This window comes from Solea solea, chromosome 12 (assembly GCF_958295425.1).
Source record: "Solea solea chromosome 12, fSolSol10.1, whole genome shotgun sequence".
Taxonomy (NCBI): Eukaryota; Metazoa; Chordata; class Actinopteri; order Pleuronectiformes; family Soleidae; genus Solea; species Solea solea.
The window spans coordinates 28859739-28886955 of NC_081145.1; the positions used below are offsets into that span (position 1 = coordinate 28859739).

A 27217-nucleotide genomic window follows, 5' to 3' on the forward strand; every position below is an offset into this window, starting at 1 on the left:
AACTTTTTCATATGTTTATAAATAAAGTTTTAAAAAACAAACAAGTTCATTTGAATAAAAATCACGTTCATGGCCGACACCCACTGCTGCTCAGGGTCATGGGAGGAGGAGCCAATTCTGAACGTGGGTTTACACGCACTGGGATCAAACCAGTGACCTTGTTGTGAGGCAACAATGCGAGCCGCTGGACCACCATGTGTAACAGGGTCATCGTGACACGCACACACACTGACACAAAGTGATGCACAGAGGAGATGGAGTGATGCAGGATGTATTGAATCTCCTCCTCCTCTTGTGTCTCCTCCTCCTCCTTCCTTGATGATGGTCACCAGAACAATGCCTGACAGGAAGTAGCTGCTGCTGTTTCCTTTCTCTCACTTTTCTGTTTCTTGTTTGAACAACGATGGACGTCCACGTCGTCCTTTTACTGCTGAGCTTCAGCTCTTTCAGTGAGTCTTTGTTTTCATCTTCTATTAAAGTTCTATTAAAGTTATAGTCATGTTATATTATAGTTGTTGTCATGTTCTATTAAAGTTCTATTAAAGTTATAGTCATGTTATATTATAGTTGTCATGTTCTATTAAAGTTATAGTCATGTTATATTATAGTTGTCATGTTCTATTAAAGTTATATTATACTTATAGACATGTTATATTAAAGGTATATTATAGTTATAGTCATGTTATATTAAAGTTTTAGACATGTTATATTAAAGGTATATTATAGTTGTAGTCATGTTCTATTAAAGTTATAGTTAGTCATGTTATATTAAAGGTATATTATAGTTATAGTCATGTTATATTATAGTTGTCATGTTCTATTAAAGTTCTATTAAAGTTATAGTCATGTTATATTATAGTTGTCATGTTCTATTAAAGTTCTATTAAAGTTATAGTCATGTTATATTATAGTTGTCATGTTCTATTAAAGTTATAGTCATGCTATATTATAGTTATGTTCTATTAAAGTTCTATTAAAGTTATAGTCGTGTTATATTATAGTTGTCATGTTCTATTAAAGTTATATTATAGTTATAGACATGTTATATTAAAGGTATGTTATATTAAAGTTTTAGACATGTTATATTTAAGGTATATTATAGTCATGTTATATTAAAGTTTTAGACATGTTATATTAAAGGTATATTATAGTTGTAGTCATGTTCTATTAAAGTTATAGTTACAGTCATGTTATATTAAAGGTATATTATAGTTATAGTCATGTTATATTAAAGTTTTAGACATGTTATATTAAAGGTATATTATAGTTGTAGTCATGTTCTATTAAAGTTATAGTTACAGTCATGTTATATTAAAGTTATATTATAGTTGTAGTCATGTTCTATTAAAGTTATATTATAGTCACGTTATTAAAGTTCTATCAAAGGTATATTATAGTTATAGTCATGTTCTATTATAGTTGTAGTCATGTTCTATTAAAGGTATATTATAGTTATATTATAGTTGTAGTCATGTTCTATTAAAGGTATATTATAGTTATAGTCATGTTATATTAAAGTTATATTCGTCTTCTATTAAAGTTATATTAAAGTTAGTCATGTTATATTGAAGTTATATTATAGTCATGTTATATTAAAGTTCTATCAAAGTTATATTATAGTTATAGTCATGTTATATTAAAGGTATATTATAGTTGAAGTCATGTTCTATTAAAGTTATATTATAGTTATAGTCATGTTATATTAAAGGTATATTATAGTTATAGACATGTTATATTAAAGGTATATTATAGTTATAGTCATGTTATATTATAGGTATATTATAGTTATAGTCATGTTATATTAAAGTTATATTATGATTATAGACATGTTATATTAAAGGTATATTATAGTTATAGTCATGTTATATTATAGGTATATTATAGTTATAGTCATGTTATATTGAAGTTATATTATGTTATAGACATGTTATGTTAAAGTTCTATTCATGCTCTATTAAAGTTATATTATAGTTATAGACATGTTATATTTGGGTTATATTATAGTTATAGACATGTTATATTATAGTTCTATTCATGTTTTATTAAAGTTATATTATAGTTATAGTCATGTTATATTATAGTTATAGTCATGTTATATTAAAGTTATAGACATGTTATATTATAGTTCTATTCATGTTATATTACATTTATATTATAGTTATAGACATGTTATATTATAGTTCTATTCATGTTATATTATAGTTATAATCATGTTATATTATAGTTATAGACATGTTATATTAAAGTTTTATTATAGTTATAGACATGTTATATTAAAGTTCTATTCATGCTCTATTAGAATTATATTATAGTTTTATTCATGCTATATTCATGTTCTATTAAAGGGGCATATTATGCAAAATCAATGTTTTAATCATTGTAATACTTATATTTGGGACTCTGGAGGCCCTACCAGTCGCCAAAGTGTGGAAAAAGAATACTCAGTCATGTTTTCGTGTTCCCCTTAGTCTAAGTATAGGCGATAAAACACGCAATGTTGAATTCCCTGCGCTAATGACGGCAGCATGCGCATTTCACCGCGAATGTTACCACCCCACCAGTAAGTTTACTTGGAGAGGGTGTGTGTTTACCTGTAAAGGGACCATGCACAAAACCGAGCGTTCTGAAAGGGGCAGTTTTGGCAGGGTTATTGAACTGCTATGGTGCTTCATCCTTATGATATTTTTACCAAAGCATGTCACAGACATGTTCATTAGGACACCAGGGAACTATTTTAACTTGGGGAAATAGGGTATAATATGTCTCCTTTAAAGTTATATTATAGTTATAGTCATGTTATATTAAAGTTCTATTCATGCTCTATTAAAGTTATATTATAGTTCTATTCATGTTCTATTAAAGTTCTATTCATGTTCTATTAAAGTTATATTATAGTTCTATTCATGTTATAGTCATGTTCTATTCATGTTCTATTAAAGTTATATTATAGTTCTATTCATGTTATAGTCATGTTCTATTCATGTTCTATTAAAGTTATATTATAGTTACAGTCATGTTATATTAAAGTTCTATTCTTGCTCTATTAAAGTTATATTCTAGTGATAATCATGTTATATTAAAGTTCTATTCATGCTCTATTCATGTTATATTAAAGTTCTATTCATGCTCTATTAAAGTTCTATTATATTTATAGTCATGTTATATTAAAGTTCTATTCATCTTCTATTAAAGTTATATTATAGTTATAGTCATGTTATAGTCATGTTATATTAAAGTTCTATTCATGTTATATTACATTCATCCACGTTTTTAATATTCTCTACAAACTTTTCCTCTAAATCTAATTTGAAATTCTCTCTTTTTTATTCCCCATATTTTTCTTTTTGCTGCAGTAACAGTGAGAAGCCACAGAGGGCGCAGAGGAGTTACCGCCCCAGTACCCAACACAGCGCCAGCGCGTGTGGATGATGTCATTGACATCATAACTGACATCATAACTGACCTTCACACTGGGAGGTCGATCACAAACCCTGATCTTTCACCCTCAGTCACCAGAATGTTCTTCTCATCCCGTCCACCAGAGGTCACCCATTACATGTCAGAGACTCCGTCACTCAGGACTAACACGTTGTTCTCCTCGTCCTCATCCATGTCCTCCACAGGTCTAACATGGAATTCTGAGGACACCTCAGAAACTCCACCCACACCTCAACCTTCCACTTTTTCCACCATGGGGACAGAAACTGCACCCACTTCTCAGAATACAATCAAAGTAAACTTCATCTTCTATCCACAGAGCGTGCTCTCCTCTCCTCCAATCTCATATACTCCACCCACATCAGTCCCACCCACATCTGCTCCAACTATAACCCCAACAGTTGGAAAGATGACAACCTCAGAACTGATGGTCCCGCCCACAAGTCCAACGAACACCTCTGTAAACTTACCTGTCGCCACCAAAACTACCACCGCTGCAACTACTGGCACCACTGCAGCCACGACGATCCAAAGGACTCCACCCACTACTGAGACCATGACAATCCAAAGGACACCACCTACTACTGAGACCATGACGATCCAAAGGACACCACCTACTACTGAGACCTCAATGATCCAAAGGACATCACCTACTACTGAGACCATGACGATCCAAAGGACATCACCTACTACTGAGACCATGACGATCCAAAGGACATCACCTACTACCGAGACCATGATGATCCAAAGGACACCACCCACTACCGAGACCATGACGATCCAAAGGTCACAACCTACTACTGAGACCATGACGATCCAAAGGACACCACCTACTACTGAGACCATGACCTTCCAAAGGACACCACCTACTACTGAGACCTCGACGATCCAAAGGACTCCACCCACTACTGAGACCAGGATGATCCAAAGGACACCACCCACTACTGAGACCATTACGATCCAAAGGGCACCACCCACTACTGAGACCATGATGATCAAAAGTACACCACCCACTACTGAGACAGTGACGATCCAAAGGACACCACCCACTACTGAGACCGCGATGATCCAAAGCACACCACCCACTATTGAGACCGCAACGATCCAAAGGACACCACCCACTAGTGAGACTGCAACGATCCAAAGGACACCACCCACTACTGTGATTGCGGCGATCCAATGGACACCACCCACTACTGAGACCTCGACGATACAAAGGACACCACCCACTACTGAGACCACAACGATCCAAAGGACACCACCCACTACTTTGATCACGGCGATCCAATGGACACCACCCACTACTGAGACCTCGACGATCCAAAGGACATCACCCACTACTGAGACCTCGACGATCCAAAGGACACCACCCACTACTGAGACCTTGACTATCCAAAAGACACCACCCACTACTGAGACCATGACAATCCAAAGGACACCACCCACTACTGAGACCTCGACGATCCAAAGAACACCACCCACTACTGAGACCTCGACGATCCAAAGGACACCGCCCACTACGGAGACCTCGACGATCCAAAGGACACCACCCACTACTGAGACTGCGACGATCCAAAGGACACCACCCACTACTGAGACCGCGACGATCCAAAGGACACCACCCACTACTGAGACAGCCACGATCCAAAGGACACCACCCAGTACTGAGACCTCAACAATCCAAAGGACACCACCCATTACTTTGACCTCAACGATCCAAAGGACACCACCCATTACTTTGACCTCAACGATCCAAAGGACACCACCCACTACTGAGACCATGAAGATCCAAAGGACAACACCCACTACTAAGACCACAACGATCCAAAGGACACCACCCATTACTGAGACCTCGACGATCCAAAGGACACCACCCACTACTGAGACCTCGACGGTCCAAAGGACACCACCCACTACTGAGACTGCTACAATCCAAAGCACACCACCCACTACTGAGACCATGACGATCCAAAACACACCACCCACTACTGAGACCATGACGATCCAAAGGACACCACCCACTACTCAGACCTTGACGATCCAAAAGACACCACCCACTGCTGTGATCGCGATAATCCAAAGGACACCACCCATTACTGAGACCTCGACGATCCAAAGGACACCACCCACTACTGAGACCTCGACGGTCCAAAGGACACCACCCACTACTGAGACTGCTACAATCCAAAGCACACCACCCACTACTGAGACCATGACGATCCAAAACACACCACCCACTACTGAGACCATAACGATCCAAAGGACACCACCCACTATTGAGACCGCGACGATCCAAAGGACACCACCCAGTACTGAGACCTCAACAAGCCAAAGGACACCACCCACTATTTTGACCTCAACGATCCAAAGGAAACCACCCACTACTGAGACCTCGACGATCCAAACGACACCTCCCACTCCTGAGACTGCGACAATCCAAAGGACACCACCCACTACTGAGACTGTGACGATCCAAAGGACACCACCCAGTACTGAGACCTCAACAAGCCAAAGGACACCACACACTATTTTGACCTCAACGATCCAAAGGACACCACCCACTACTGAGACCTTGACGATCCAAAGGACACCACCCACTACTGAAACCACAATGGTCCAAAGGACACCACCCACTACTGAGACTGCAACGATCCAAAGCACACCACCCACTACTGAGACCACGACGGTCCAAAGCACACCACCCACCACTGGGACCTTGACGATCCAAAGCACACCACCCACTACTGAGACTACGACGGTCCAAAGCACACCACCGACTACTGAGACCTTGACGATCCAAAGGACACCACCCACTACTGAGACCGCGACGATCCAAAGCACACCACCTACTACTGAGACCATGACGATCCACAGGACACCACCCACTACTGAGACCACAATGATCCAAAGGACACCACCCACTACTGAGACCACAACGATCCAAAGGAGCAGCATAACTACATCTGCCCCTGTGAGTCTCAGGGTCCACCTGTGTGTGTTTGTTTTGTCACTTCCTGTCTCAGGGTCCACCTGTGTGTGTGTTTGTTTTGTCACTTCCTGTCTCAGGGTCCACCTGTGTGTGTGTTTGTTTTGTCACTCCCTGTCTCAGGGTCCACCTGTGTGTGTGTTTGTTTCGTCACTTCCTGTCTCAGGGTCCACCTGTGTGTGTGTGTGTGTGTGTTTGTTTTGTCACTTCCTGTCTCAGGGTCCACCTGTGTGTGTGTTTGCTTTGTCACTTCCTGTCTCAGGGTCCACCTATGTGTGTGTTTGTTTTGTCACTTCCTGCCTCAGGGTCCACCTGCTCCACGCTGCACGGTGAATGTGACAGGGCTCAGTTTAGGGTCACGTTCAGGGGTGGTGACGGTCACCACCGGTGGTCTGTCATGTGACTTCAGCCTGATCGTTGAACACGACACACAGGCTCAGACAGGCGACTGCGACCCATATGGAGCCACTTTGAACCACTTCCTGTGTCAAGCTGAAGGTTTGGAACCTGGGACTTTGTACCAGTTCACTGTGGTTTCAATGAGCGATGGAGAGAAGAGCAGCATGCCAGCACACACAGGTGAGAGGGTGACATCACTGTTTCCATGGCAACATTTACATGGTCACCAAACCACACAAACACACAAACGACAATAAAATAACACCCTGCTTTCTAACACCACCCCCATCACATGGTGTTACCTTCACTTCCTGTTGTTGTAAGATGTGAAGGTCAGTGACTGAACCTGCAGGCATGTGACTACATGTCCACAGCAAGGAAATGGGTTCAGGAATTGTCCTCAACATCCTGCCCCTCCCTGTCTCTTCCTCTACTTCCTGTTCGTTTCCATGACAACATCATTGTCCCCACAGAGACCAGATCCAGGATTACATCCCCCCACATACACACAAACACACACACACACACACACACACACACACACACACACACACACTTTAAAAATCTAAAATCAAATTTCTCACTTGTCTCATTTCTTGCGTTTCAGACCCAGTCAGTCCGGCCGGCTTGGAGGTCCAACTGGACCAGCTTCAGTACGATTCTCCTGGTGTGAGGGTGTCCTGGTCTCGTTCTGCGGGTCATGTGGACTGGTATGATGTGACATTAGAGGACACTAACTCTGGATCCACCCATAGTACCAGAATCATGGGCTCAGCAATGCCCCGTTCTGGGTTCAGCTCCCTGGTCCCTGGTACTCGGTACACACTGAGCGTGGTGGCTACCAGTGGGAACAGGAGCGCCACACCTGTCCTCACCACAGCAGCTACAGGTGAGTGAGTGTCTCCAGCTTTGATTGTCTCGTTCAGACTTGAACCAGAGACCTGCTGCTGGAGACTCAGGCATTTTACTTGTCTTCTTGGCCCAGCTCCCTCCTCTGTCCGTGGTCTCCAGGTGGCATCCTTGTCCTCAGACAGCCTTGCGGTGTCCTGGCAGCAGGGGGTGGGCAGAACCGAGCAGATCAGGGTTCTGCTGACAAATGTGGACGGTGTTCTGCTGAAGAACGTCACTCTTAAAAATACAACAATGTCGACTGAACTGGATGGTCTGCGGCCAGGGACTCTGTACACTGTCACCGTGGTAACAGAGGCTGTAAGCCTGCAGAACTTCATCTCCAGGGAGGCTGCCACAGGTACATATTATGGGATATTTTCTTCTTTTTTTTTAGCTCCAGGTCTATGTTTGACAACAACATTCACATCCAGAGTCCTAATCCAGAGTCCAGGCACACATTGAGAGTGCATGTACAATTCTATAGTGCAGATCCAAATCCAGAGTGAGGGGTTAATTAAGATTTTGGATCCACCTCCAGAATTTGCATCCAAATGCAGAATCTGAAACAAGAATCCAAGTCCAAATCAGGTACAGGTACAAAATCCAAACTTTCTGTTCTAATCCAGACTCCATGATAGCCTCGATATGGGTCCAAATCTAGGGTTCAGGTCCAAATCCGAAAACTTAGGCCCAAAATTCAGGTCTAAATGAGAGTCTCTGTTTCAGAGCCATGACTTACTTGGTCCTGTCTCCTTAGTCCCTGCGGCAGTCACAAACCTGAGGCTTGACAACAATGGCAGCTCACGCAGTCTGCTGGCATCCTGGGTGTCACCTGAAGGAAGTGTGGACTTTTACCAGGTCACCTTATCGGCTCCAGGATCACCCACCCAACAGCGCCATCTACTGCCCAATATCACCCGGGTGACATTTGGGGGTCTGACACCCGGTCGCTGCTATGAGCTGTTTGTCAGAACCAGAGCTGGAGGTCACAGTTCAGATTCAACGACTAAAGGGAGGACAGGTGACAATGATCACATGACACAACAACCAGAGAACCAGACATGATTAATAATGATATCATGCTGATGATATGGTGACACGATTATGACATGATAACATAACAATTTGACAGCATGCTGATGACACCACAGCTCAGTTTCAGGTCTTCTCTCCTGTCTTTGTGTCTAACTCTGCTTTCTTCCTGTCCCATGTCAGTTCCTGGTCCAGTGAAGTCCCTGTCCATGTCTCCCGTTGGTGAAGAGAGGACACTGAAGCTCAGCTGGACTCCCCCCTCAGGTGATTGGGAGAACTACAGCATTGTACTGAGGAACAGGTCAGTGGTCGTTGTTAACGAGACAACAAATAAACTGAGCCGACACTTGGAGTTCTCCGGCCTCGACCTGGTTCCAGGACGACTCTACAGGGCAGAGGTCACAGTTCACAGTGGTATCCTGAAAAACATCGCAGTCTGCGACGGACGACTGGGTCAGTAAATGTTTATTACATTGTGTACATCTGTGAGAGCCCATGTGGATTTATTCCTGCCACGTTTTCCTGCAGCGCCGCGTCCTGTGCAGCAGCTGTTGGTGCGTCACGTCGACGACACGACCCTGAGCGTCCTGTGGCGTCGACCAGTTGGTGAGTGGGATGGTTTCACCGTGCTACTCAGGAGGGTGGAGTCTGCCACCGTGGTGGCTCAGAGGCTCCTCCCCTGGGAGTCGAGAGAATGCACTTTTAACCTCCTCACCCCGGGACGTTGCTATGGCGTCACTGTGATGACCAACAGCGGGAACTTGAGTAGCTCTGCATCTGTTATGGCGCAGACTGGTACGTTTTTCTCTTTGTTGCTGCATGCGTGACAGGTCAGCTAATGGCCAACATCGAAGCTAAAGTGGTAGCTAACTTGACAGCTAAAAGTAGCTAACAGGGTAATTGTGTTAGCTAACATCTTCCAGTCTTGTCTTCAGCTCCAGCTCAGGTGTCCAGGCTGCATGTCTCTAACCTCGGCACCGTGGACAGTCTTCAGGCTCAGTGGGGACCAGCTGATGGAGATCTGGACTCGTATCAAGTCCTTTTAATCCACGACAGCAGCGTCATTAAGAATGTGAGCGTTGATGCTAACACCAGCACCATCAGCTTCCAGTCTCTGAGGCCAGGAGCTCTGTACACGCTGGTGCTGACCAGCGTCCGAGCAGGACACACGTCCAGACAGACGGTCGCTGAGGGACGTACAGGTGACACCACACAACTTTATTGATCCTTGTGACATGAAGCCATACAAATGTTGATCAACATTTTTCTGATCCTCCAAGCATGAAAGTAAACTGATCAATAAACCTGATCGATCACTAACATGAAAATAAACTGATCAATAAACCTGATTGATCACTAACATGAAAGTAAACTGATCAATAAACCTGATCGATCACTAACATGAAAGTAAACTGATCAATAAACCTGATTGATCACTAACAGGAAAGTAAACTGATCAATAAGATCACTAACTGAATCAATAAGTGCAGCTGGAACAGTGAACACAACATTGTTTTTATGGAAGTGTGATTTTTAAGCAGAATAACATTGAAAGGCAGGAATTTGTCAGGAATTCTCAACATGTCAGAGACTTCCTGTCAGAGACTTCCTGTCAGAGACTTCCTGTCTGCAGTGACGTGTGTAGAATATAAACACACTTCCCTTGCTGCAGGAAACAGCTTCAGCTTATGAAGGATTAAATAAATTCATAAAGTTTCATACGTTAACAGAACTCAAGTTTACAGAAATGTTATGTTATGTTAATAAAACAATAAGAAAAAACAAACTCTTACATGAACTCATCTGCTGGTTTTTGGACTTTGAGAAAATGAGACATGTGTTTGACTCACACACACATACACAGAGTGGAGTTGAGTCTGTGAGGTTCTCACTGCCATGTCTCTGACCTTGGACAGTCCCGTCCTCTGTTGCCGAGGTGACGGTCAGTAATAATGGACGCATGGACTTCCTCAGCGTGTCGTGGCGCCCGGCTGCAGGTGAAGTGGAGAGTTATCTGGTGACCCTGAGGGACCGGGAGAAGGTTCTTCACACTCTGGTCGTTTCTAAGTCCAGCCCAGAGTGTGTGTTTAACTCTCTGGTGTCCGGACGCCTCTACAACATCTCCATCTCCACCCGCAGCGGCGTCTACTACAACCACACTTTCATCCTGGAGAGAACACGTGAGCACCTCGTCCTGTCTTTCTTCTTTTTGCTTTGTCACCAGTGTCACACTCACTTCTCTCCCTCAGAACCATCAAAGGTCCAGAACCCGACAGCGACCCACGCCGCCCGAGACGACTACCTGAAGGTGTACTGGCATCATGCGGCCGGAGACTTGGACCTATACCAGGTCTTCATCAAACACAACAACGTATTCCTGCAGAACCAGACGGTGGACAAGTCGCAGAACGAGTGTGTGTTTCACGGTCTGGTGCCCGGCCGACTCTACACCATCCTGGTGAACACTCAGAGTGGCAAATATGAGGCCAGCATATCCACGCACGGCAGGACCTGTGAGTGACAATGTGACGATGACGTCATCATGATGACGTCATCGTGTCCATATGAGTGAATGATGAAATGTGTGACAGAACCAGAACCAGAGGTTTTTGTACCTCCTCTTAGTGGGCGGAGTCATCACAGTGCGGTTTTCTCTGCGACACAAACACGTGACTTGTAAAGCAGTTGTGTTTGGTAAAAGTGAATCATTAGAATCATTAGTTCAGATGAGTTGACAGAATGGTTCAGTCCTTCAGTGACTGAAGTGAAATCCCAGTTAACGTGGTGACGATGGCCGGCTTTCAGGAGCTGTCTCTAAATACTAGACTTGTAGTCAAGAACACCTAAATCAAGACCAAGACAAGACCAAGGCCAATTCGAGACCAGGCCGAGACCAAGACCGAGACCAAGACCGTGACCGTGACCGGGAAAACCAGACTAGTGTTGAAGTTCCATCATAACTTGTATGAATTGAAGAACAGCAGTAAACTGAGGTTCAGCTGCAGTTTACATTCAATATATATTAGAAGGTTTTATTTCAACTGTACAGAGACAGAGTTCTGTTAGAGGACTGAGATGACTGAGACTGTGTTAGAGGACTGAGACTGTGTTAGAGGACTGAGACGACTGAGACTGTGTTAGAGGACTGAGACTGTGTTAGAGGACTGAGACGATTGAGAATCTGTTAGAGGACTGGGACGACTGAGACTCTGTTAGAGGACTGAGACGACTGAGACTCCATTAGAGGACTGAGACGACTGAGACTCTGCTTATATGATGTCATCAATGGGAGACTAATGTTTGTGTCCTGTCCCTGTAGTCCCGGCAACAGTCCGGTCCCTGGCTCTGGCTGGGCAGGGCACAGAGGAGCTGAAGGTAACATGGTGGCCTGCTCCAGGTGATGTGGATCACTACGAGGTGCAGCTGCTCTTCAGTGACATGAAGGTGTTTCCTCCTGTGACTCTGGGCAGCAGCGTGGCCGAGTGTGTCCTGTCTTCATTGACGCCTGGACGTCTTTACAAGATACTGGTCTCTACCTTCAGCGGCCCCAACCAGAGGACACTCTTCATTGAGGGGCGCACAGGTGAGTACAGCCCATGTCAGGTTATCCATTCAGAAGAAGAACCATGATCTGAAACAGGATCTGTTATCTGTGTCCTTCAGTTCCGAGCAGAGTGAAGAACATCCACCTGAGCAGCAGTGAGGATAGCAGTCTGAAGGTGAGCTGGACGCCAGGAGAGGGCGACGTAGACCAACATTCTGTGATTCTGTTCAGAGATGACCGACAGCTCGACGTCCGACGTGTCCCAAAACACCAGAACCAGGTGACATTTGGGTCTCTGCAGCCTGGACAGAAGTACAGGGTGACGGTGATGTCAGTGAGCGGAGAACTGTTCAACAACAACACTGCCTCGGGACGAACAAGTGAGAACACCTGAGAACACCTGAATACTCACCTGAATACTAACTTGTACTCACCCGTACACATCTGTACACACCTGTACTCACCTGTGAACACATACAGTTGCAAGAAGTTGCAAAAAGTATGTGAACCCTTTGGAATTATCTAGATTTCTGCACAATAAAATGTGATCTGATCTTCATCTAAGTCACAACAACAGACACACACAGTCTTCTTAAACTAACACCTCACAAAGAATTATATGTTTTGGGTTAGGGTTAACATTCACAGTGCAGGGTGGAAAAAGTATGTGAACCCTTAGGCTAATGACTTCTCCAAGAGCTCATCGGAGTCAGGAGTCAGCCGACCTGGGGCCTGTTTCAGAAAGCAGGTTCAACAAACTCTGAGTTAAAACCTTAACTCTAGGTTGGCCAACTCTGAGCTGTCAAACTCTGAGTTTTTGGTTTCAGAACAATTGATCAGCATTAGTTCAATCAACTCTGAGTATGCTAAAATCAGATGTTCAGAAGCAGTGAGCATGCCACCCCTATATAGTCAGAATTATATGATCTTTATATGATGGTATTTATATAATTTGGGCACCCACGGGCAAAAATATAAATCTGAGCCTATGCCTCCGATACTATCGCTGCCAAACTATGTATAATACATCATATCTTAATACACAAACCACATTTTTGAATTCTAAATGACTAATTTCTCGCCTCAAATGATCTGAGCCAGCGGATCATTTCATCAGGACAGGCCGAGGTAATGCTGCTCTCCTTCGGACACTAAGCAGCCAGCGTTCGCTGAGGCGAAGCTGATCACCTCCGATACCGTCGCTGCCAAACTATGTATATAATACATCATATCTTAATACACAAACCACATTTTTGAATTCTAAATGACTAATTTCTCGCCTCAAATGATCTTAAAACTGGGCTCGGGGACTCAGAAAAATGTTTATTTCTGGGTTTATATTTCTTTTCTCTGCTGCTATGCTGTGATACATGGCGGCCATGCCATTTCAGACCAAAGCAATGACTCAGGCCGTTTCTCAATACTCAAGTAAGCAAGTATGTACTTGCGTACTTGGGAAGTATATACTTGAGAAGTACGCTGGGAGTATATACTTGCCAAGTACGGGAGTACACAAGTATGTGGTTGTTTCTCAATACTCAAGTATGCAAGTATGTATGTATTGTTCTGCTGTTTGAATGGTGGCTGGTGCCAAGTGCTGCAGCCTCATTACCGCCACCTACAGTGTTGATAAATGAACATATGAAATACTTTTAATAAATGCATATATATGTTGTTATTATTTTTACATTTTAAATATTTAACTTCATTTATTAATTTATTTCTATTAAAATATACAATAAAATAATAAAATGTGGAAAATAGATATATTACAGCATTGTAGAGTAGTATATATATATATATATATATATGTATGTATGACATATACAGTATGTACGTGTACAAATATATACTACTCTACATACTATACTATACATATCTAATATTTACATATTATATTTAAATACAGATACAATGACCGTGCGACTTTAATATAAATCTAAAATTCAAAGTTAAAATAAATAAAACATTAACAATATACAAACCTTCAAACTGTCAGGTCAAAACGTTTCCATTAAAAACAAAATAACACGTCAACAACAAATCTATGGATCACACCGAGCATCTAATGACAGCGACGTCTGAGCCAGCGGATCATTTCATCAGGACAGGCCGAGGTAACGCTGCTCTGTGCCGGGCACAGTGAGCGCCGAGCGCCCGCAGAGGCGGAGCTGATCACCTCCGACAAACGTCGCTGCCAAACTATAAATACGTCATATCTTCATACACAAACCACATGTTTGAATTCTATATGACTAATTTCTCGCCTCAAATGATGTTAAAACTTTGTTCCGGGACACAGAAAAATATTTATTTCAGATTTATATTTCTATTATCTGCTGCTATGCTCCGCCGAAATGTATTCTGGGATACATGGCCATCGCAAGTACGCTTAAGTCACCTCCGATGCATACTTGGTAAAAATGGGCGGAGCGAGAACATTTCCGGGTTTGAGAACCGTCCTCGCTGTTCGCTTACTTGAGAATTGGAACAGCACTTGGACTGAGGCTGATGACGTTTTCACAAGTACGGGAGTACGCAAGTACGCTCAAGTACGCACAAGTATGGATATTGAGAAACGGCCTCAGACTCGATCAGTGTTAGCCCCGCCCTCTGACTTTGATGGGAGAGTTTGACACATTTAATCAATTATTTCATGACACATTTAATTAATTAATGACACATTTAATTATTTAATTACACATTTAATTATTTCATGACACATTTAATTATTTCATGACACATTTAATCAATTATTTCATGACACATTTAATTAATTAATGACACATTTAATTATTTAATTACACATTTAATTATTTCATGACACATTTAATTATTTCATGACACATTTAATCAATTAATTAATGACACATTTAATTATTTCATGACACATTTAATTATTTCATGACACATTTAATCAATTAATAAATGACACATTTAATTATTTCATGACACATTTAATTATTTCATGACACATTTAATGAATGATTTAATGGTGTATTTATTTATTTAAATTTGGCCTTTTTGGTCCGCCATACAAACTGACTCACTTTTTTTGACTCTATTTTACATTAAAACATCCTTCTCAACACTATTTCATGACTATATTTCCACATCTAAATATAAACGCAGTCACTGAAATGCTCGTCTACAGCGAGATTCTAAAAGTCACCTCTAAACTACAGTGAAGTTAAAGTGTTTCCAGCTGCATCAGAATATTCACATCAGCTATAATCTCCATCATGATGTGATCTATGACAGGAACATTTCACAACAATGTCTACAGTGATGATGAGCCTACAGTAACACACGGTCGAACAATCTGACACAATCTGAATGTGCACACAGTCACAGTGTTGGTGTGAACTACGGGGGAGCCAGGGGGGTCTCAGCCCCCCTTAATGAGACATGAGCTCCCCTGGAAACATGATTTGTACGTGAGCCCCCCCCCCGAAAACCTGCGGTATAGTTTGCACACTGGAAGTAACATCTGATTGGGATTTCGACGTTTTGAAAGACGTAAATTTCATTGATTTTGGAGGTGAATGCTCTGATACGGGTTCTGAGATAGAATTTATGAATGAGGAAATGAGACAGAGTGTCAGACAGCTGCTTCAGGCTCAGCAGGAGGAGGAGACACAGAGAAACTCAGGGTTTGTTGAAGAAAACCTGCCAGCGAGCAGGTTAGGTTCACAGAGTATGTTGCTGTGGTAACTGACTCAGCGTTAAGCTGGACTGGCTTTGTGAAACCGAAAAACCAGAGTTTCCCTCATCTCAGGGTTAACTAACTCAGAGTTTTCACTAAACCTGCTTTCTGAAACGGGCCCCAGGAGTCCAATCAATGAGACGAGGTTGGAGATGTTGGTTAAAGTTGCCCTGCCCTATAAAAACAAACACCAGTCTTGAGGTTGCTATTCTCAAGAAGGATTGTGTAACGTGAACCATGCCTCGCACAAAAGAGCTCTCAGAACCCCACAAGTAAGAATTGTTGACTTGCATAAAGCTGGACAGGTTTACAAAAGTATCTCTAAAAGCCTTGATGTTCATCAGTCCACAGTAAGACAAATGGAGAAAGTTCAGCACTGTCGCTACTCTCCCTAGGAGTGGCCTTCCTGTAACAATGACTGTCAGAGCAACACAGAGGAGAAAGCCACTGCTGTCCAAAAAACCCCATTGCTGCACATTAGAAGTTTGCAAATGAGCACCTGGATGTTCCACAGCACTACTGGCAAAATATTCTGTGGACAGAATAAACCAAAGTTGAGTTTTTTGGAAGGAACACACGACGCTATGTGTGGAGAAAAAAAGGCACAGCACACCAACATCAAAACCTCATCCCAACTGTGAACCATGGTGGAGGAGGCATCATGGTTTGGGTCTGCTTTGCTGCCTCAGGGACTGATTGTCATCATCAATGGGAAAATGAATTCCCAAGTTTATCAAGACATTTTGCAGGAGAACTTAAGGCCACCTGTCCACCAACGGAAGCTCAACAGAGGATGGCTGAAGCAACAGGACAACGACACAAAGCACAGAAGTAAATCAACAACAGAAGAAAATACACCTTTACCAAGAGTCCTTCTGCAGCCTGGACAGAAGTACAAGGTGACCGTGATGTCAGTGAGGGGAGAACTGCTCAACAACAACACTGCCTCGGGACGAACAGGTTCAAACTTCCTCCTGACTGTTGTGCAGATCTGATCTGTTGGTTGAGGTTATTGCTGCTAAAGGAGGGTCAATCAGTTATTAAATCAAGGGTTGATATACTTTTTCCACCCTGCACTGTTTATGTTTACATTGTGTGTTCAATAAAAACATATAATTGTTTGTGAGGTATTAGTTTAATAAGACAGTGTTTGTCTATTGTTGTGACTTAGATGAAGATCAGATCACAATCTATGATCAATTTATACAGAAATCCAGATAATTCCAAAGGGTTCACATTCTTTTTCTTGCAACTGTGTATATATATATATATATATATATATATATATACATATGTGTACATATGTATATACATATATAAATATATGTATATATACATATATGTGTATATATATACATATATAAATATATGTGTACATATATATATACATATATAAATATATGTATATATACATATACAGTATGTGTACATATATACATATATATGTACACATATATAGTATATAAAAATCTATTTTCAAAACTGATTGATTTGACTGATTTGTTAAAACATTGATTCATGTGTCCAGTTCCTGCCGCAGTGAAGGCGCTGCAGGTGGAGAACCTTCACACTACCTGCAGCCTCCAGGTGAGCTGGCAGGAAGCTGTGGGCGTGGCTGACGGCTACATTCTGCAGGTGCTAGATGACAGAGGCACTTTGGTGATGAATGCCTCGCAGACACACGGACGCACCAGCTACAGGTTTGACCGCCTCACACCGGGAAGGAAATACCGAGTCCTGGTCCAGACCGCCAGTGGAGGTGTCTTCAGCACCGGGGTCAGCGCCGATGCACGGACACGTAAGACGACTTTTTACACGTCAACACAAAATGTTTTCTAACTTTATTATTTACAACAAACTGTACAGAGGGTTAACACATGAAGACTGTGAACACATGAATACTGTGAACACATAAAGACTGTGAACACATGAATACTGTGAACACATGAAGACTGTCAATATGTGAAGACTGTGAACACATGAAAAATGTAAACATGTGAACACATGAAGACTGTGAACATGTGATCACATGAAGACTGTGATTATTACATTACATTACATTACATGTCATTTAGCAGACGATTTTATCCAAAGCGACTTACGTGTATAAGTGCATTTAAACATTTGGGTAAAAACAACCCAAATGTTTTGTCGTCGCCTTAGTCGAGGTTGAGTCGGAAGAAATGTGTTTTTAGTCGGCGGCGGAAGATGTGAAGGTTTTCCGCTGTCTGGATGTCGATGGGGAGTTCATTCCACCATTTGGGAGCTAGGAGAGTGAACAGTCTCGAGTTCTGCGAATGCCTCTGCGATCCGATGCAGAGCGGAGTGGGCGGGCTGGGGTGTAGGTTTTGATCATGTCCTGGATGTAGGCTGGACCGGATCCGTTTGTAGCATGGAATGCAAGCACTAGAGTCTTGAAGCGGATGCGAGCAGCTACAGGAAGCCAGTAAAGGGAGCGGAGGAGCGGTGTAGTGTGGGGGAATTTTGGTAAGTTGAAGACCAGTCGAGCTGCTGCATTCTGGATGAGTTGCAGAGGTCGTATGGCACACACAGGGAGACCAGCCAGGAGGGAGTTGCAGTAGTCCAAGCGTGAAATGACAAGAGCCTGGACCAGAACCTGTGCCGCCTTCTGGGTTAGAAGGCGGCACAGGTCCTTCTGATGTTGTGTAACATGTATCTGCAAGATTGAGCTGTTGCAGCAATGTTGGCAGTGAGGGAGAGATGGTCATCAAGTGTCACACCCACATTCGGTCTTGTCGAGATTGAGTTTCAGGTGATGGTCAGACATCCACTGAGAGATTTTGGTCAGACAAGCAGAGATCCATTCTGCTACATGTGTTTCGGAGCTGGGAAAAGAGAGAATGAGTTGGGTGTCATCGGCGTAGCTGTGATAGGAAAAACCATGAGAGTGAATAACAGAACCAAGAGAGTTGGTGTATAGAGAGAAGAGGAGAGGGCCCAAGACAGAACCCTGAGGGACCCCAGTAGCTAGAGGACAGGGTTACGACACAGATCCTCTCCAGGTTACTCTGTATGTTTGGTTTTGAAGATAGGGCGAAAGTAGGGTAAGTGCAGAGCCTGAGACACCTAGTTCTTGAAGGGAGGAAGTAAGGATCTGGTGGTTAACTGTGTCAAACGCTGCAGAAAGGTCCAAGAGGATGAGTACAGAGGAGAGAGAGGCAGCCCTGGCAGTGTGGAGTTGCTCAGTGACAGCAAGAAGTGCAGTTTCGGTCGAGTGACCTGCTTTAAAACCAGACTGAAGAGGATCGAGAAAGTTGTTCCAGTGAAGATAGGAAGAGAGTTGATTAAAGATAGCACGCTCCAGAGTTTTGGAGAGAAAAGGAAGAAGAGAGACAGGTCTGTAGTTATTTACTTCAGACGGTTCAAGGGTGGGTTTTTTAAGGAGGGGGGTCACTCTGGCCTCTTTAAGAGAGTCCGTAAAGCAACCAGATGATAGAGATGTGTTAATGAGATGGGTGAGGAAAGAAAGAAGATCAGAAGCAATTGACTGAAGAAGGTGAGAAGGGATAGGGTCAAGGGGGCAGGAGGTGGGGTGGGCAGAGGTTATTAGGGAAAGAACTTGATCGTGAGATAGAGGGGTGAAAGAGGATAGAGAAGGAGCTGAATTTGTGGTTGGTAGAGTGGTGAGATCAGGAGGTGGGGTTGAGAAAGAAGAGCGAATGTCATCTACTTTTTTTGTATAGTAGTTGACAAAGTGAATTGGTAGAAGGGAGGAGGGGGAGTGGGGGGCTCAAGGAGGTTAGAGAAGATTGAAAAAAGTTTTTTGGGGTTAGAGAAAGATGATTGAATTTTAGTCTGATAGAAAGATTGTTTGGCTGCAGAGATAGAGGCAGTGAAGGTGGAGAGAAGAGAATGATAGGAAAGCAGGTCGTCAGGGTGTTTTGATTTCCTCCATTTCCTTTCTGCTGCCCGTATCGTGGCTCTCTCAGCACGCACTGAGTCCGACAACCACAGGGCTGGGGAGGACTTACGAACCCGCCGTGAAGTAAGAGGACAGAGAGAGTGAATGTGAAGAGCGAATGTTACAACGGACAAGTGCAATATCTGATGAGATGAGATCATCAGATTGGGAGAGTGGGAGAGAGTAGGATATGAAGAAATGATCAGAGACATGAAGTGGAGCTACCTTGAGGTCGAAGGTGGAGCAGTTTCTGGTGAAGATGAGGTCAAGGTGGCCATTTTCTGGGATGTTTGAAAGGAGGACATCTAGTTCCTCCAAGAAGTGTCCCAATGGGCCTGGTGGATGTTAGATGACAACAATGATTAGTTTTACTGGGTGAGTTACAGTTACAGCATGAAATTCAAACGACTGTGAAGAGAATTCCCTTGTAAGTCGCTTTGGATAAAAGCGTCTGCTAAATGACATAATAATGACGTAATGTAATGTAATGAAAAGTGTGGCAGTGTGTAAAGAGTAAAAGTCCAGTTGGGTTTGATGAGCAGACCTGTCCCGCCACCTCTTCCAGTGGATCTGGGTGTGTGGGAGAAGGAGTGGGCGGAGGAGAGAGCCGCAGCGAACGTGTGAAGACTGTGAACACATGAAGACTGTGAACACATGAATACTGTGAATATGTAAAGACTGTGAACACATGAAGACTGTGAACACATGAAGACTGAATATGTGAACACATGAAGACTATTGACATGTGAACACATGAAGACTGTTGACATGTGAACACATGAAGACTGTGAACACATGAAGACTGTGAACACATGAAGACTGTTGACATGTGAACACTTAAAGACTGTGAACATGTGAACACATGAAGACTGCCAGACTTTCTCTTCCCCTCAGGTCCTGCTGTTGTCACTGATCTGTCCATTAAGTCCAACACCACCAGCAGCCTGTCTTTCCTCTGGTCTCCACCGGAGGGCGACTTGGACCTGTATGAAGTCGTCCTGTATCGCAGCGATGAGTCGCTGCAGGAGCGACGCCGTCTTCTGGCCAATGGGCGCCAGTGCACCTTCCATGGTCTCACACCTGGAAGGGCGTACAAGGTGGTGATTGTAACTCTGAGCGGTGAGCAGAGCAACCAGACGTTCATGTGGGCCAGGACAGGTGAGCAGATGAACACACACACGATCACACAAATGAATGAGTAAACACATATCACAATGGAGGTCACTGATCCTTCACTGATGTCTTCAGTACCAGCAGCTGTTCTGTCCCTCAGAGTCGGGACTGGAAACCAGTCCGACTCTCTGCTGGTGACGTGGGATCGCGGTGTCGGTGACGTGAGCGGCTTCCTGTTGTGTCTTTATGACCATGGTGGTGAGCATCGAGCAGCGGAGCAACTGGGTCCAGAGGTCACTGGGTTTGTCTTCTCGGGTCTGGTCCCAGGACGACTGTATCGAGCCGAGATGCTGAGTCTGAGTGGTGAGCTCTGTAACAGAGTCGGCGCCGTGGGTCGGACCGGTGAGTCCAGCTGATGTTTAGTTTGCTGTTCACTGTCACGTGATGCAGAAACAACTATTTTATTCTTTCTGCCCATTCGCCCCCCCCCCCCAGCTCCACGACCTCCAACTTCCATCCTGTTTGGGGCCGTAACCAACACCTCTTTGGAGATGACCTGGAACAGTCCTGTAGATTCCGACTATGATAACTTCGACCTTCAGTGGACTCCAGAGGATCAGCTGTCCATCATCAACCCTTACCACAGCCGCACATCCGGCAGCCGCCTCCTGAGGGGGCTGTTCCCTGGACGACTCTACACCTTCAGTCTCCGCACAGTCAGCGGCACGACAGAACCCGGGACCTGGCTCACATACAGCACACCAATCCACTACAGCATCAGAACCAGTAGGTGGCACTAGTTGTTACACAGTATAGTTCTCTAGGTAATCCAATTACAACTCCAAGACTTCAGGTGAGGGATTCAAGGTCATGTTGTGGACGTGTCTTGTTGTTGCAGAGCCAGAGCGAGTCCAGAGCCTCCACTGTCATCCTCAGAGCTCCACCTCCATCGCTTGCTCCTGGGCACCTCCAGTGGCCGACTATGACTCCTACATCATAGATTGTCTCCACAAGGATTCGTGGACACTGGTCTACTCCCGACGCACTGGGAAAAACGCCACCGCCTACGTTATCACGGAGCTAGAGCCACATAAACACTACAGTGTCTCAGTGAAGGTAATGTCGGACAGGACAACCAGCGATGAGGCTCAGGACAGCGTGGTCACCATGATCGACCGTAAGTGGACGTGCACTTGAATGACATCACTGAACGGGTCACATTCTGAAACACAACTCCACATGCAGGTCCTCCAGTCCCACCCCTCCGCAACAGGGTCAGTCAGAAGGTCGTTGTGGTCACCACTTCCTCCATCACCTTTAAGTTCAACTGCAGCTGGTTCAGTGACGTCAACGGTGCCATTAGGTTCTTCACTGTGGTAGTGACCGAGTCAGAAGGTACCGACACCCTGTCACCATGTCTCATGTCTCATTGGCCGGGTTAATCTCAGCTCTTCTTCTTCCGCAGGTTCTATTAATGTGCAGCCAGTGCAGCAGCACCCACTACCTTCCTACCAGGACTACAGATCCAACAGTTCCATCAAGTTCTACCAGACCAGCTACTTCACCAGTCACTGTGGACAGGGCCCCGACTCCGCCCAAAGCTTCCAGATCAGTCTGGGGACGGGGATGAAGCCACTGGGGGGCACCTGTGATCCAGAGACCAGCAAAGACCAGAATCACTTCTGTGACGGGCCACTGAAGCCTAAGACGGCCTACAGGTCCAAAGTCTAACTGAACTCATGATGTGACCAAAACTGATCAACACCAGATTTTACGTATTGTTGGCGTGTTGTTGGATTGTTGTTGACGTGTTGTTGACGTGTTGTTGGCGTGTTGTTGGCGTGTTGTTGACGTGTTGTTGGATTGTTGTTGGCGTGTTGTTGACGTGTTGTTGGCGTGTTGTTGACGTGTTGTTGGATTGTTGTTGACGTGTTGTTGACGTGTTTTTTCAGACTCAGTGTCCGAGCGTTCACTCAGCTGTTTGGTGAAGACAACAGCGCCACCACTGTCTCTCCTCTGTATGCCGACACTTACCTGTCACTTCCTGTCATCACTGAAGCTGGTGAGGAAGGACCTTCGTCATCATCACTTCTTTTTACACACACACACACACACACACACACAACTGTGTAACTGTGTGTATGCACTGCAGAGCCTCTGAATGGTGTGATCGAGGGCGTCAGTGCTGGTCTGTTCCTCATCGCCATGATGGTGGGAGTCATCGCTCTGATCATCTGTAAACACAAGGATCACAAAGTGTAAGTGTCTACACACACACACAACACACTGTTTCTCACACACACACACACTGTTAAGTTTTATGAGTGTAGTTAACCAGTTGTGTTGTTATATTAACTTGTTTCTAACCAGTTGAGTTGGTATATTAACTTGTTTCTAACCAGTTGAGTTGTAACATTAACTTGTTTCTAACCAGTTGTGTTGTTACATTAACTTGTTTCTAACCAGTTGTGTTGTTTCATTAACTTGTTTCTAACCAGTTGTGTTGTTTCATTAACTTGTTTCTAACCAGTTGTGTTGTTTCATTAACTTGTTTCTAACCAGTTGTGTTGTTTTATTAACTTGTTTCTAACTAGTTGAGTTGTTACATTAACTTGTTTCTAACCAGTTGTGTTGTTTTATTAACTTGTTTCTAACTAGTTGAGTTGTTACATTAACTTGTTTCTAACCAGTTGTGTTGTTTCATTAACTTGTTTCTAACCAGTTGTGTTGTTTCATTAACTTGTTTCTAACCAGTTGAGTTGTTACATTAACTTGTTTCTAACCAGTTGTGTTGTTACATTAACTTGTTTCTAACCAGTTGTGTTGTTTCATTAACTTGTTTCTAACCAGTTGTGTGGTGTTTCAGTGTTGAGGAGAGAGCGACCATTGGGATGAATGTAAAGAGAGAGAGAGCACCATCAGCAGGTCATCTTGGGGTCAGAGGGTAAGTGATTAAGTGATGAATGAGTCATTGTTGTTGTTTATCTTGGACTAACATACTGTTTACTGTCGCCCCCCCCCCCCCCCCCCCCACACACACACACAGGCACCGCCACATCTCCAGGTGAGAAGTCCAACTCCTTCATCTTCACATCATGTGTTGTCTGCTTGAGTTGTTGTGGTGAATGTTTTACCTTCTCCTTCAGTCCTGTTAGGATCATGAACTTTGAATCTCACCTCCTCAAACTTCAGGCTGACTCCAGTTACCTGCTCTCAGAGGAATACGAGGTGACTTACTGCAATGACTCCTGGGAAACTGAGTGAGTGCTCTCTCCTGACTCTGTTCTGTGGCCTCTTCTCCACCAGGACCTGAAGGACGTCGGTCGTAATCAGCCTATGGACTCTGCGCTGCTGCCAGAGAACCGCGGGAAGAACCGATACAACAACATCTTGACCTGTGTGTATCTGCAGCTCCGCCCACAAAGGGGACGGGATGGGATTGGGGGGAGTGTCTCACTTATGTGTGGATTCTGTGTGCAGATGACTCGACAAGAGTGAAGTTGTCCTACATAGATGACGACCCCTGCTCAGATTATATCAATGCCAGCTACATCCCGGTGAGACCTCTTCCTAATCACGTGACATCATCTTCTGACATCACTTCCTGATCACGTGACAGCATTTTCTGACATCACTTCCTGATCACGTGACACCATCTTCTGACATCACTTCCTGATCACGTGACACCATGGTCACCTGTTTATATTTTTCAGGGTAATAACTTCCGTCGGGAGTACATCGCCACTCAGGGACCTCTGCCCGGGACCAAAGACGAATTCTGGAAGATGGTGTGGGAGCAGAACGTCCACAACATTGTGATGGTCACTCAGTGTGTGGAGAAAGGACGAGTGAGTGACCTCTGACATTTGTAGAAGCATGACTTGATTTGTTCTTCACCAAGTATTATCACTTAATCACTGTTTTACATGCTAACTTAGTTAAGGCCTATCATGAGCAACTCTAAAAGCTGAAACATTATTGCTGTACAAGTGAAGTTACCTAACGTTAGCAACACTGTATTAATTGCACAAGCAATGTTATTATAGTTAATGAAAACTAACCAAATAACCAAAACTAAAATTGAAAAAAACATTTTCGTGAACTAAAATAAATATGAAAAAAAGACAAAAAACTAACTAGAGTTTAAAAACGATAACTAACTGAAACTGAATTGTGTTATAAAACTAGGTTGACCTCAACTGTGTTGAGGTTGACTGTGTTGTCTCAGCTGCTGTTGACTGTGTTGAGGTTGACTGTGTTGTCTCAGCTGCTGTTGACTGTGTTGAGGTTGACTGTGTTGTCTCAGCTGCTGTTTACTGTGTTGAGGTTGACTGTGTTGTCTCAGCTGCTGTTTACTGTGTTGAGGTTGACTGTGTTGTCTCAGCTGCTGTTGACTGTGTTGAGGTTGACTGTGTTGAGGTTGACTGTGTTGTCTCAGCTGCTGTTGACTGTGTTGAGGTTGACTGTGTTGTCTCAGCTGCTGTTTACTCCCCTGCAGGTAAAGTGTGATCATTATTGGCCGTTTGACCAGGATTCTCTGTTCTATGGAGATCTGATCGTCAGGATGACGTCAGAGTCTGTTTTACCTGAGTGGACGATACGAGAGTTCAACATGTGCAGCGTACGTCTTTACATGCGCCACCTTCATCTTCATCATCTTCATCGTCATCATCATAATCTGTGTGTGTGTGTGTGTGTGTGTGTGTGTGTGTGTGTGTGTGTGTGTGTGTTAGGAGGAGCAGCTCAGCTTCTCTCGTCTGATTCGTCAGTTTCACTACACTGTGTGGCCTGATCATGGTGTTCCAGAGACGACTCAGTCCCTGATCCAGTTTGTCAGAACTGTCAGAGACTATGTCAACAGAAGCCCAGGATCTGGACCCACCGTGGTCCACTGCAGGTACAGAATTTACACACACAGAACTGTCTTCTTCTTCACTGTGTATTTGGTTCTGACTCTGCTTTCGTTGTGGACTCTGGTTCTGACTGTGAACCAGGTGACTTGTTCTGTGTCTGATTTTGAATCTGGTTCTCTGCATTGGATCCAGGAATAAAAACCAAATCAGAACAATGTGATCAATGAAATCACAGTGTGTGTATGTGTGTCATCAGTGCTGGTGTTGGTCGTACTGGGACCTTCATTGTTCTGGACCGAGTTCTACAGCAACTCGACACCAAAGATACAGTGGACATCTACGGTTCTGTGTTTGACCTGAGACTACACAGATCACACATGGTCCAGACTGAGGTAATACACAAACACACATACACCACACGCGCGCACGCACGCACGCACACACACACACACACATCTCATTCTTTTTAACGTCTTTATATTTTTTATATATTTTTTCTTTTTTCCTTTTCATACATATGTTTCAGTTTATATTTAGACTGTACATAGACTTGCATGCCTCTTATGTTTCTATCTTGTAACATATTCTGGAGATGCTGAACTGTGAATTTCTCTGTGAGATGAATAAAGTATCTATCTATCTATCTATCTATCTATCTATCTATCTATCTATCTATCTACATACACATACAGACACACACACTAATCACAGGTGTGGATTATTCAATAATACTGAATGTGTGTGTGTGTGTGTGTGTGTGTGTGTGTGTGTTGTCAGCGTCAATACTCTTTCCTGCATCAGTGTGTCAGAGATGTTCTCAGAGCCAGAAGACTTCTCCACAGTGAGCAGGAGAACTCTCTCTGTATGGTCTATGAGAACATGAAAGTGAGCAGTCATAGAGGTGCGTGATCACAGATCACTCATCAACGTTTCACGATCAATGATCAATTATTAATGATCAATTACTAAAGATTAAAGATCAATGATCAATGTTTAATGATCAATTATTAAACATCAATGATTAAAGATCAAAGCTGATGAGTGTGTGTTTGTTCTTGTTTACAGAAACACTGAACTCCAGACGTTAAACCTCAACAAGAAATGACATCACACAACTGTATATACATACAAACAAATATATATATATGTACGTATACATCATGTGTTCATCATATAAACAGTAAATAAATTACAATTAAATTATATATTTATTCTGTGTCTGTTTCATCTTTAAAGAGACAGTTCATGTAACAACTTAATAAAAAAAGATAATAAAGTTTCTATGATATTTACGTCACATGATCACATCTTTATCTCACTGTGAGACAGACAT

At 43.5% G+C, this 27217-nt stretch overlaps 1 protein-coding gene and 1 long non-coding RNA gene across 3 annotated transcripts; one reads left to right on the forward strand and one right to left on the reverse strand.

The window, feature by feature from the left end:
* Positions 1-34: 34 nt before the first annotated feature.
* On the forward strand, positions 35-27089 carry LOC131469579 (receptor-type tyrosine-protein phosphatase beta-like). Of its 2 annotated transcripts, none has more exons than XM_058644698.1 (33): positions 35-449; positions 3354-6409; positions 6730-7003; positions 7431-7712; positions 7809-8072; positions 8472-8735; positions 8930-9199; positions 9275-9541; positions 9682-9948; positions 10663-10926; positions 10996-11259; positions 12066-12329; positions 12410-12670; positions 17525-17794; positions 20813-21076; positions 21167-21433; positions 21527-21817; positions 21930-22208; positions 22277-22426; positions 22497-22749; positions 22984-23093; positions 23184-23289; positions 23898-23975; positions 24078-24095; positions 24178-24259; positions 24338-24428; positions 24512-24588; positions 24745-24879; positions 25530-25652; positions 25765-25928; positions 26141-26276; positions 26662-26785; positions 26950-27089. In XM_058644698.1, exons 1-33 carry the CDS (start codon positions 404-406, stop codon positions 26970-26972), a joined length of 9084 nt encoding a protein of 3027 aa, XP_058500681.1. In that variant the 5' UTR covers positions 35-403; the 3' UTR covers positions 26973-27089. The 2 variants fall into 2 exon arrangements, with proteins under 2 accessions (XP_058500681.1, XP_058500682.1); XM_058644699.1 differs by having other exon boundaries at positions 3360-6409.
* On the reverse strand, positions 17900-24751 carry LOC131469586 (uncharacterized). The gene is made up of 4 exons (XR_009241814.1): positions 24269-24751; positions 23066-23265; positions 20144-20253; positions 17900-18842 (listed from the first exon to the last, which is right to left on the reverse strand). It is a non-coding gene; the product is annotated as an uncharacterized LOC131469586 (long non-coding RNA).
* Positions 27090-27217: the final 128 nt, after the last annotated feature.

What these genes read in the sequence shown, in the direction of transcription:
- LOC131469579 (XM_058644698.1), top strand. Translation starts at nt 404, where the DNA reads ATGGACGTCCACGTCGTCCTTTTACTGCTGAGCTTCAGCTCTTTCA. An exon ending in CACTGCCTCGGGACGAACAA is followed by an intron (nt 12,671 to 17,524) that starts GTGAGAACACCT and finishes TCATGTGTCCAG; the next exon opens with TTCCTGCCGCAGTGAAGGCG. An exon ending in GAGAGTTCAACATGTGCAGC is followed by an intron (nt 25,653 to 25,764) that starts GTACGTCTTTAC and finishes TGTGTGTGTTAG; the next exon opens with GAGGAGCAGCTCAGCTTCTC.